At 42.8% G+C, this 12,845-nt stretch overlaps 1 protein-coding gene across 1 annotated transcript in view; it reads right to left on the minus strand.

Annotated features, from left to right (window-relative positions):
- The window catches only part of LOC308687555 (uncharacterized protein), a 100,705-nt gene that overhangs the window by 18,485 nt on the left and 69,375 nt on the right, over positions 1-12,845 (minus strand). The window contains exons 8-9 of the mRNA XM_081360161.1: positions 7,896-7,942; positions 7,243-7,816 (exon numbers count right to left, since the gene is read on the minus strand). Of these exons, the coding sequence (XP_081216287.1) occupies positions 7,243-7,816; positions 7,896-7,942 (621 nt within the window). The remainder of the gene's footprint in view (positions 1-7,242; positions 7,817-7,895; positions 7,943-12,845) is intronic.

Below are 12,845 nucleotides of genomic sequence, written 5' to 3' on the forward strand. Positions count from 1 at the left end.
TCTCTCTGGGAGTTTTCCAAACTCCCTGAAAACTGCAGTTGTCAAGCCCCTCCTGAAAAAGAACAATCTGGATAAGACCATATTAAGCGACTATAGACCGATCTCAAATCTTCCTTTCATAGGCAAGATCATTGAAAAAGTTGTCTTCAATCAGCTGAAAAAATTCTTATGCTCGAATAGATATTTTGACAATTTTCAATCTGGTTTCCGACCGCACCACAGCACAGAGACAGCGCTCATAAAGATAATAAACGATATTCGCTTAAATACTGATTCAGGCAAATTATCAGTGCTGGTACTACTCGACCTCAGTGCTGCATTTGACACTGTCAATCATAACATACTTCTTGACAGGCTGGAAAACTGGGTGGGGCTTTCTGGGATAGTCCTAAAATGGTTCAGGTCATACTTAGATGGGAGAGGTTATTATGTGAGTATAGGAGATCATAAGTCTGAGTGGACATCCATGACATGCGGAGTCCCTCAAGGCTCAATTCTTGCGCCACTCCTGTTCAACCTGTATATGCTCCCAATGAGCCAAATAATGAGAAAGAACCAAATTGCTTACCACAGCTATGCAGACGACACACAGCTCTACTTAGCCCTATCGCCTAACGATTACAGCCCCATTGACACCTTGCGTCAATGCATTGATGAAGTCAACAGTTGGATGTGTCAAATCTTTCTTCAGTTAAACAAAGACAAAACTGTTTCCAAATACAAAGTCATTGTATTTGGAAACAAAGATGAAGTTCTCAAGGTGAATGCATACCTTCACACTAGGGGTCAAACAACTAAAAATCAAGCCAGGAATCTTGGTGTGACACTAGAGTCAGACCTTAGTTTCAGTAGTCATGTCAAAGCAATAACTAAATCAGCATACTATCATCTGAAAAATATTGCAAGAATTAGATGCTTTGTTTCCAGACAAGACTTAGAGAAACTTGTGCATGCTTTCATCACCAGCAGGGTGGATTATTGTAACGGACTCCTCACTGGCCTTCCCAAAAAGACCATAAGACAATTGCAGCTCATACAGAATGCTGCCGCCAGGATTCTGAGCAGAACTAGAAAATATGAACATATCACACCAGTCCTCAGGTCTTTACACTGGCTCCCAGTTAAATTTAGGATTGATTTTAAAGTATTATTACTGGTATATAAATCATTGAATGGCCTAGGACCTCAATACATTGCAGATATGCTCACTGAATATAAACCCAACCGATCACTCAGATCAGTGGGATCATATCAGCTAGAAATACCAAGGGTTCACTCAAAGCATGGCGAGTCCGCTTTTAACTATTATGCCAGCCGCAGCTGGAACCAGCTTCCAGAGGAGATCAGATGTGCTCCTACTGTAGTCACATTCAAATCCAGACTCAAAACACATCTGTTTAATTATGCATTTACTGAATGAGCACTGTGCCAATGTTCGGCCAAATGTTTGTACTGTACTGTATGTTATTTTTTATTTTTCTGAACTGTTTTAATTATTCTTATTTATTTTTATTATTTTAATTTCTTCTATGTAAAGCACTTTGAATTGCCATTGTGTATGAAATGTGCTATATAAATAAACTTGTCTTGCCTTGCCTTGCCTAGACAGGAGGCACTAGAAAGTAGGCTTTGTCATGCCCGCCCCCTTAGGGCTAGCCGGAATTTCTTCCAGCTAGCTTTACAGTTTCTTTCTTTTTGGTAAATTAACTATTTTTGTTTTATATTTTTTGGTGGGGAAGGTATAGTGTTTTCTTTTGTTTTGTGAGGTTGGTTTGACTTGATTTGGCCTCCGCATTACGGATGTCTGGAGAAATGTTCTTTTAATGTTGTGATTTTTAACATTATTGTTATAATAAACTTGCTAGTGATTTATATCATGATTAAGATGATTCTAGTTATTTATGTATTTTTTTGAATAAAATTATTCATTTGATAAATTGGACAACATGTCTCTGTCTTTTCATTGCACCACTGTGTTCCTCCTTGTATTTCCTTGGGTGCAAATCCCAGGGTGGCGTTGTTATTTGGATTTAATTATAACTAAAATCCCGCTCTGGTTACATAAACAAAGAAAAACAAAAATATCTATATATTGGTATTGGCCAAAATACATTATGTTGTAAAATATCAGCATAACGATTATCAGCAAAAATCCAATATGGTGCATCTCTAGTGTTTAGTGATGTATGAAGAACGTCCTGGTTGCGTGTTCAAGGAGGGAACGGAGGACGTAGTCGACGTCGACTGAATGGGATCACTCTAAAGAGCCGAGTACCATTGAACGAGCCAATGCAAATTGGCGTGCATGATTCACATCACACACTCAGCCCCCGCGGCACGGGTATAAATACGGAAGTGGATGCACGCACTAGTTGCTTTACGCTGAGAGTAGGAGCCTAGAGTAACTGCGGTGGTCCAGCTATAGTGGCTAAAGGGACTACGTCCTCCGTTCCCTCCTTCAGGGAATGGTGGGTTGCATACGCAACCAGGACGTTCCCTTTCAGTCGAGAACATCAGACGTAGTCGACTGAATGGGATCCACTATGGAAAGCGCCATCTAGAGCTGCAACCATCTGCAAACCTGCAAAGATGCAGCCTTAGATAGTGTTTATCTAGTGTTTATCGCAAGTTTATTTCGTCTTCTTTCTCGTCAAATTTATGTCGCTCTACATACGTCATCTGGTATAATTGAAACGATAGGCTATGAACTACGTGCAGGCGCAATAAATGGCTCTGGGCATTCGTAAAACACGCCTCAAATACGAGAAAATGAACATGTGGTTCCCAGACCACGTGTCAATGAGAAGAGGTCTGATGTTAGCCAGGCTACACATATCCAGTCCATAGGAGGGGAATGACACTTCGAACCGTGCTTACATTGAAACTGGCTTTATGTGAAGGGAGCCCACGGGAAGCAACGGTTCGACACATAGGCTAGTTCTCTAGCAAAAGTATTTAGGTGTCACCCAGCCCCAAACTCTATTTAACATCTGTTCAGTGAGGCACTCTGTGTCAACGCCTAGGGGGGAGCAATACCCTCGCTTAGGAGGAGCTCACCGCCCAGGTGGGCACGTGCAACTTGGGAAACTTTCTCACCAAGACAAAGGCAACCACTTGTAGTGGGCCAACCTCTGCTTGGAAACAGCCTTCCCTTCTGCTGGTTTTTGTAACAGACAGAGCTGGTCTAAGGTCTAGGCTTTGCATTCTGATCACGTATAACCGTACTGAAGTTGTCGGACAGAGAAAAGCCAGGGCTGGGTCTGCCTCCTCCGGGGTTTGCAGGCTTACGCTTGCAGGCTCACCACCTTGTCCCGTAGGAGAGGTAGGAACTTTGGGCACATGTCCAGGCCGGGGTCTCATGGTAATGAGAGTTAGCCAGCCCGAATTCCAGGCACGATTCGTTGACTGAAAATGCCCTACCCTCTAGAAAGAGACCAAACAAGCAGGAGAACTGTTTCTTTAAGAACAGAATTTTTAACTCACTGCCTGTAGGGCTCAAGGGAGGTCTCTGCAGTGCAGTAGTACCAGAGATAAGTCCCAATAGGGTAAAGAGATTTCAGTTTTTTCCCCTTGCTCGCCTTAGGGACCTGACGATCAATTTGCACTCCCCAAGGCACTGCATCATGATGTGCGTCAGTACAGAGGCCACAACATTTTGAGGTGGAAGAGACAGCCTCACTCCAACCATTAGCAGGAAGGAAGCACTGAAGTGATCGAACACCTTTGGGATCTCCTCACGGAGAGAAGGGGGAGCGAGCCTCTTTTTGAGAGGGTGCTCTCACAGAAGTGATGGTCTCTATGGCATAAAAGTTATTGCGGTAGTAACCAGAACCTCCGCGTCCCATTCTTTTTAGAACCAGACCTGGAACTCTCCAAGGTCTAGACGCGGGTGAGAAGGTGCTCAGAGGAAGGAGTCAGGAAGGCTGTCGAGAGGAGAGGTTGGTTGGGCCAATAAGGGGCAACTAGCAAGACCTGCTCCATCTCTTCCTGATTTTAGCACCGTAGTGCAAGACTCACTGAGGAACGCATTTCTGCGTGGGAGTTCTTTCTGTGTTGAGGGATATCCACTCAGACGGAGAAGAAACAACTGGCGGAGGGATAAGTCCGGAGGGGCAACAGACGTGGCTGTGCGGCCCCGAAGTGGTCCCAAACAGCTGGCCAGCTGGGGACGGAGTCTCCACTGTATCTGAACCAGAGGTTGCGTGAGGCTTGTCAGTGGCACGATTGAGCAAGCCATCAGAAATAAGTGGAATGGAGCGATCTTAGAAGCTTCTGACTCCAAAGAGGAGGAGGCGGGTGAGTTGCAACATGCGAGGGGAGTGCAGCTCGACGGACTCAATGTTGTCAGAACAGTACATGCTCGCTGAGCAGTGGTGTCTCGAAGTGAGGAAACTGTAAGCAATTCGAGGCAATGAATGACAATGCAGTCAGAGGGCGCCCAGACCTCTTTTACTGCATGCCCTTTATTTGTGGCCCCTCAGCCGACATTAGTGGACACAGGAGGCCTGTGGAGCGGAAGGATAGAGATCTGAAGTACACGTCTTCAGGTCAAACGCTGCAGACGAAGCTTGGGGACGGGGCATTGAAAATGCAATTCTGTGTTCAAGTGAACGGAGGCTTTCAAAAAAGGGCCAGTTTCAGTTGACACAGATCCAAGATGGTCGTAACCCACCACACATTAAGGGTACAATGTAGTACGGGCTCTTGTAAGCCAGACTTCATAACGGCTGGAGGGAACGGCTAGCCTTCACTATCCTTCACCAGTAAGACTGCGGCATACACACACAGGACAGGAGCTCTGCTCAACACCTAGGTTTGATGAACCTCACAAATTTTTTAGGAGCATCTCTGCTCAACACCTAGGTATGATGAATATCTTTGAGCCTGGGCGGCAGCCGAGTTAAATGAATCGCAAGCCGAGTCTGAAGGTACCGATTGGGGTCAGGCTGGGCATCGTGAGCAGCGGCAGGGGAACACCCTCAGAGACAAGCAGGTGAAGGAACTGCCATCGGCGGCGGGGTGGCAGCAGCGGGCTGCAGGGGCAGGATGTGCCGAATGGCCTCAGTCTGCACTTGGGCGGCAGAAAACTGATGGGTGCAGTTCTCCTCTGCATCAACGACCAGCCCAACCTGGGAAATTGGGGAGACCAGGAACCAAACCTTCAGCATAGCTAACGTTTCTGGATCTGACTCGGGCAAAGTTACACTCCCAGAGGGAGATAACACAGCCGAGTCATCATTTTCAGAGGTCAACTCACCCTCCCCTGTAGAGGCCCGAATGAAACGGCTGGTCAGTCCATTACAGAGGGACCAGCGCCCTCAACGGGGGGCTCCACCGGCTGCAATGTGATAGAGGAGTGACGGGCCCACAGGGATTGGTTACCGGGCGGGGAAGCCTCACAATGATCCTCTGATCACCCATCCCACACGGCGCCATAGCGGGGCGTGGTAATGGGGACTCCACCTTCACGCATGAAGGCAAGTCTCGATCTCAACACCACAATAGTCATATCCTCACAATGAGAACATGAACTATCCACAAAAGCTGCTTCAGCATGCTGCATATATACACATACATTATATACACATATATATTATACATACAGTACCAGTAAAAAGTTTGGAAACATTACTATTTTTAAGGTTTTTGAAAGAAGTCTCTTATGCTCATCAAGCCTGCAGTTAAAAAAATAATAATAAATAAATATTATTACAATTTAAAATAATGGTTCGCTTTTTTTATATATTTTAGAATGTAATTTATTTTTGTGATGCAAAGCTGAATTTTCATCAGCAAGTACTCCAGTCTTTGGTGTCTTATGATCCTTCAGAAATCTTTCTAATATGATGATTTGATACTCAGTTATAATCAATGATGGAAACAGTTGTGCTGTTTAATATATTTTTTGGAATACTTTTTTCAGGATTCATTGAGTAAAACGTTAACAGCATTTATTCATAAAAACAGCATTTATTCAAAATAAAAACATTTCTAACAATATAAATCGTTACCATCACCTTTTATCAATTCAACGCATCCTTGTTGAATTAAAGTACTAATTTCTTAAAAAAAAAAAAAGTTATTGTTCCCAAACTTTTGAACGGTAGTGTATATTGTTACAAAATATTTCTATTCTAAATAAATACAGTTCTTTTTAACTTTTTATTCATCAAATAATCCTGAAAAAAGTATCTCAGGTTATAAAAAAAAAATATTAAGCAGCACAACTATTTCCAACATTGATCATAAATCAGCATATTAGAATGATATCTGAAGGATCATAAGACACCAAAGACTGGAGTACTTGCTGATGAATATTCAGCTTTGCATCACAAAAATAAATTACATTTTAAAGTATATTAAAAAAGAGAACCATTATTTTAAATTGTAATAATATTACTGTTTTTTTTTTGTTTTGTTTTAACTGCAAGCTTGATGAGCATAAGAGACTTCTTTTAAAAACATTAAAAATAGTAATGTTTCCAAACTTTTGACTGGTACTGTATATACATATGTATATATATATATATATATATATATATATATATATATATATATATATATATATATATATACATTCTACAAACACGTGATACAACCATTGTGACCGTTCATTTGGGAGGACAGGGAACGATTGCATCCAGAAATGCACGGGTGGAATGGCATCTTGAAAAAGATGCAAACGCACCCATGTTGCTCTTTCAGGAAATGGGACTCATCACCTGTGCCGGAGCAAATAGGGTAATGACCTGTACAGTGAACTGAAACAGTGAAGCACAAATTTTTCCGCCCTCTAACCAGCCGTCAACAAACACAGATATTTGATGCTGTTAAATAAGCAGTTGAGAGTTCAAAAGCTTGCGACCGCTGCACTGCGCTGTAGAAATCACCAGCACTGGGAGAGTCTTTTCCAGAAGAACAACGACACATTTGCTCGTTGTATACAACAATACTCTTCAGAGACATCAAAAACTATCGGCTCCGAAGCAAAAAGCAACTAGTGCATGCATCCACTTCCGTATTTATATCTGTGCCGCGGGGGCGGAGTGTGTGATACGAATCACGCACGCCAATTTGCATTGGCTCATTCGATAGTACTCGAAGAAGACGGGCTTCCTAGCGTGATCCCATTCAGTTGACTTCAACTACGTCTGACGTTCTCGACTGAAAGGGAATAGAGGATTGAACTATTATTCACAGTCTGGAAAAATTCTTCACTAAGACACAGTATATTTCACTCACCCGGTTGTGTGTGTATCACTGTTGTTTCTCTCAGAACGCTGTTTAATGTCACACAGAGACACTGAGGAGTTATAATAAAGTCTAAATCCAGCATAAACGGGTTCAGTGAATGTGGTGTTCAGTGTGTGTAAGTGTGTGAGTGTGTGTGTGTCAGAGACGCTGTAGAAGGACAGAGTGCCAGCCGACACATCCACATACACTCCTGCTCTCTTAGAGGCTGAATGGACAGGAGGAATAACAGTTCTGTTATTATTGTGACGGACAGTGAATCTGTTATCAGAGCAGAGCAGACTCCAGGATTTGTCATTGAATCCAAACACACAGTCACTCTCTCCTTTCCTGCTGATTCCTTTATATGTCACTGATATATCAGCACCTCTCCTGCTCCATTCAGCCTCCCAGTAACAGCGTCCAGTCAGACTCTCTCCACACAGAACCTGTTCATACACATCAAATCTCTCTGGATGATCAGGATACGACTGATGCTCATACACACTCTTCACTGTCCTGTTCTCATCAGACAGAATGAGCTGAGCGTGTGCTGTGTTTGGATCCAGTGTGAGATCACAGGCATCTGAACACAAGAAGAGAAACATTTCACTAAATGACACAATCAACAATAAATCACTAAATGATTTTGTGTGTAGACCTACATTTGCGTAATCCTGCTGTCATTCTGAACTCTCCACAATGATCCACACTATAAAACACAAACATGATTCATATTCATTTCTAAAGGAAATACAAGAAAGAAACACACACACACAATCTGTTCTGTGACTAGGGTTGACATCCGTTCCGTAAAATACTAGATCGTCCCGTATAAGGTAAAATAAAGCATCCTGAATCAAATCAATATGGGTTTGTCGGATTTGTCCTGTATTTTACATTACACTCACACAGGTGAATAAACACATTAGGATTTTGCAGTATAGATAATACTAATAGCAAATATAATGAAATCAATTTTACAATAAGTAGTAGAGAAGCTCATTTGCGTATGATTGCATTTTAGCGTCTTTGTTTCCATAGCGACGGAGTCTTGAGAACATGCGCTGTTAAACCTGCGCTATTGAACCTGTGCGGTTTGTTGAAAACATGTTGAGATCACGACGAGTGTGTGTGTGTGTCATCATCCTCCCTTTGAACGCTAGAGTCTCTCCAGATTTAGGGCTGAATGAGGAAAAGGAATAAATGGGTCTGTCCAGTAACTAATGATGAACACTTTACAGAGAAACATTTCATTTGCTCAGACTGTCTGATTTAAAGCACATCTGTGCTTCTAAAGGTATAGAAGCTATTGTTTTTTTATATTATTTAGATAATCTATTAGTATAATATTTCACAAATTATCAGAGTTTGTCAGACAGATAATTATTACACTTTTAGATATTATTTAGATTAATTAATAGATTATAGCCAGGGACGGACTGACAATCTGTGCGTTCGGGAAAAGTCCTGAACGGCCATCCAGCCGAGGGCCGTCGGCACAAAAAAAGTCTAATAAAGCAATACGAACAGCCAACAGCAGAGGCACTAATATGATCACTTGTATGCTTTGTTTAAAAAAACAAATGAGGAAGAAGAGTCGGCCTTCTAGCCAGTTTGTGATTGGTCCCCGTCCGCAGTCGCAGTTTTGTAATGGAAGCAGCAGGTCAGGTTAGAAAAATTTACAGTTTTCCAGCCTGAGTTGCAGGGCGAAATCAAATCGCCGGCAGAATGGCTAGCAGAAGACGTAAAGAGAAAGGTGGATGGGAAAAAGTAAAAGAAAGAGGGCCAAGTCTCTCGAGACTGATGCAGCAAAATGTAAAAAGCTCATGCAGTGCAACTGCCAGCAGCACTGCATCACTTAGCCAGAGTGTAGAGGACCAGCAAGTGGAAGCTGAGCCTGAGCATCCACAGCCTGGTCATGATGAGGGACAGACAACAGAGTTAACTTCACATCAGCAAGAGGTCCAGGTAAGTGCCAGTAGCAGGACACATTATAATAGGCTGCCTTTATCCCTATCTTAGCGAATTGCATAGTCAGCTATCAACATGCATCACGATTATGAAAATTATCGTGCCATTTAGTGCTGTCAAACTTAACATGTTTAATCATTTCTGTTAGGTTAATTTGAAACATTAAACGCGTTAGAAATTTATCGCGGGTTGACCGCGATTTCACTTCGTTGTATTCACAAGTTCGTTGTATTCAATATTATTAACTCGTCTTTATCTTTAGGTCATGTTCCAAGAACATTTAAATTGGCAGTTATAAAACCTCTCATTAAGAAACCACAATTAGACCCAAATAACCTAGCAAATTATAGACCCATTTCAAATCTTCCTTTTATGTCCAAAATATTAGAAAAAGTTGTGTCTGCCCAACTGGGCTCTTTCTTGCAAGAAAATGACACCTATGAAAAGTTTCAGTCTGGGTTCAGGCCGCATCATAGCACTGAAACTGCGCTCGTTAAAATCACAAATGATTTACTCTTAGCTTCTGACCAAGGCTGTATCTCAATACTAGTTTTACTTGATCTTAGTGCTGCGTTCGATACTATAGATCACACAATACTCTTAGATCGGCTACAAAACTATACCGGTGTTCAAGGACAAGCATTAAGCTGGTTCAGATCATACCTATCTGAACGCTACCATTTTGTCTATTTAAACGGAGAAAAATCGATCATAACTCCAGTAAACTATGGAGTGCCGCAAGGATCTGTGTTAGGCCCTCTATTATTCTCAATATATATGCTGCCACTTGGAAATATTATAAGGAAACATGGAATTAGTTTCCATTGTTATGCTGATGACACTCAACTATATATTTCATCACGGCCGGATGAAAACGCTAAATTATCCAAATTGACAGAGTGTGTTAAAGATATAAAAGATTGGATGACGCACAATTTTCTTTTATTAAATCCAGATAAGACAGAGGTAATACTTATCGGTTCAAAAAACCGCCCACAAAACCTCTTACAATACAACTTTAACATAGTAGGGTGTCCTGTTACTTTATCCTCTACAGTAAAAGACCTGGGTGTTATATTAGATTGTAACTTGTCTTTTGAAAATCATATTTCATATGTTACAAAAACAGCATTTTTTCACCTTAGAAATATTGCTAAATTACGTAACATGCTATCTGTTTCTGATGCAGAAAAGCTAGTTCATGCATTCATGACCTCGAGACTAGATTACTGTAATGCTTTATTAGCTGGTTGTCCTGCATCCTCAATAAACAAGCTACAGTTAGTCCAAAATGCCGCCGCTAGAGTTCTTACTAGATCAAGAAAGTTTGACCATATAACACCAATTTTATCATCACTACATTGGTTATCTATAAAGTTCCGTATTAATTACAAGGTATTGCTACTGACTTATAAAGCCCTAAACGGCTTAGCTCCAGTTTATTTAACGGATCTTCTATCGCCCTATAATCCATCGCGCTCTTTAAGATCACTAAATTCGAGGCTTCTGGTCATACCTAGGATATCCAGATCCACCAAAGGAGGGAGAGCATTTTCACATTTAGCACCAAAATTCATTCATATAATATTTTAATCTTACAGTTAAATCCGGTCTCTACTTCATAAACGCCAGAGGAGAACTGGCCCCCGACTGAGCCTGGGTTCTCCCAAGGTTTTTTTTTCTCCATTAGGTCACCTAATGGAGTTTTTCGGTTCCTTGCCACTGTTGCCTTTGGCTTGCTCAGTTGGGGATGCTTAAATTGATTAATCGATTCACCAGTGCTATTGATCTGCATTACCAAACATGGATGTTTTACACCAGAAACAAACACTGATGTACTATTTTATTTAATACTGTGAAGCTGCTTTGATACAATCTGTATTGTGAAAAGCGCTATATAAATAAAGTTGACTTGACTTGACTTGACAAGTTCACACTTACATATAATTTGAAGGGGTAAAGTTTAATGCATATTTGGCGTGCTGTCCGGAGGGAGGGCTCCGAGCTCGGAGTTCGGCCCGAACCCAGAGTACTCCCCCCGTATGTAAGTGTTTAGGACTAGAAGCGTGGAGAATGGGTGGTGGAGGGATGCTGCAAAAACTGTCAATGGAATGAGGTGAGACTGCTGAGTATTTATACCTCTCACCATTGATTGCTGAGTGCTTTCCACTTGTGTTAATTATCTGAACGTGCTCCTCCAGAACCTTGTTAATAAAACATCATTTCACGAGTTCACACTTACATATAATTTGAAGGGGTAAAGTTTAATGCGTATTTGGCGTGCTGTCCGGAGGGAGGGCTCCGAGCTCAGAGTTCGGCCCGAACCCAGAGTACTCTCCCCAAAGGCTAAAGAGCAGAGGACAGCCGCCGGACTAAAGACCCCCCAAATGAGTGCCGAGTTTGGCGGACTGGCATCTCAAGAAGGGGCCTGGATGCTTGACCGGGGCCCGTAATGGTGCCCGGGGCCCGTAAGGCCCGTAATGGTGGCTCACTGCCTGGACTGACGGCCCCTGTTGGTCTGCGAACGAGGAGCGGTTGTAGTTTACAGTGACCGATCGGGAGGATTTGCGCTTTTCCGCTAAGCCCAAATGCTCGCTGGACAGAGAGGAAACAGAAAGGAGGAAAAATTAGTGCTCTCCCGAGAGATTTTCTCACACTGCATCCGCTGTGAGACCAAATGCTCGCTGGATGAAAGAGAAAATGTAAGTGCTCTACCGGGAAAGTTCTCACTCCGTCCACTGGGAGACCAATGCTCGCTGGACGGAAAGAGGAAGCGGAAAAAATGAGCGCTTGCCCGGGAGATTTTCTCACACTGCATCGCTGGATGAAAGAGAAAACGTAAGTGCTCTACCGGGAAAGTTCTCACTCCGTCCACTGGGAGACCAATGCTCGCTGGACGGAAAGAGGAAGCGGAAAAAATGAGCGCTTGCCCGGGAGATTTTCTCACACTGCATCGCTGGATGAAAGAGAAAACATAAGTGCTCTACCGGGAAGGTTCTCACTCCGTCCGCTGTGAGACCAATGCTCACTGGACGGAAAGGAAACAGGAAAATGAGTGCTTGCCCAGGAGATTTTCTCACACTGCATCGCTGGATGAAAGAGAAAACGTAAGTGCTCTACTGGAAAACTTCTCACTCCATCCGCTGTGAGACTAATACTCGCTGGACAGAAAGAGGATACAGGAAAGAGGAGAAAGAGGAGATTGAGTGCTCTTTAATTATGAATAGAGAAGTACTTCAGAAGAGACATCACTGCTGTGGCAGTAGAAAAAATTTGCTGGAGAAACAGAGCTCCTGTGGGAGCAGAGGAGACATCACTGCTGTGACAGTGGAGAAGATTAGCCAGAGTAAAAGAGCTCCAGTAGGAGTAGAGGAGACATCACAGCTGCGGCAGTGGAGAAGATTAGCCAGAGTAAAAGAGCTGCAGTGGGAGCATAGGAGACATCACTGCTGCGGCAGTGGAGAAGATTAGCCAGAGTAAAAGAGCTCCTGCTGGAGCATAGGAGACATCACTGCTGTGGCAGTGGAGAAGATTAGCCAGAGTAAAAGAGCTGCTGTGGGAGCATAGGAGACATCACTGCTGTGGCAGTGGAGAAGATTAGCCAGAGTAAAAGAGCTCCAGTGGGAGCAGAGGAGACATCA

This window comes from Scardinius erythrophthalmus (genome assembly GCF_964197995.2).
Source record: "Scardinius erythrophthalmus genome assembly, chromosome: 3".
In the NCBI taxonomy this organism is placed as follows: Eukaryota; Metazoa; Chordata; class Actinopteri; order Cypriniformes; family Leuciscidae; genus Scardinius; species Scardinius erythrophthalmus.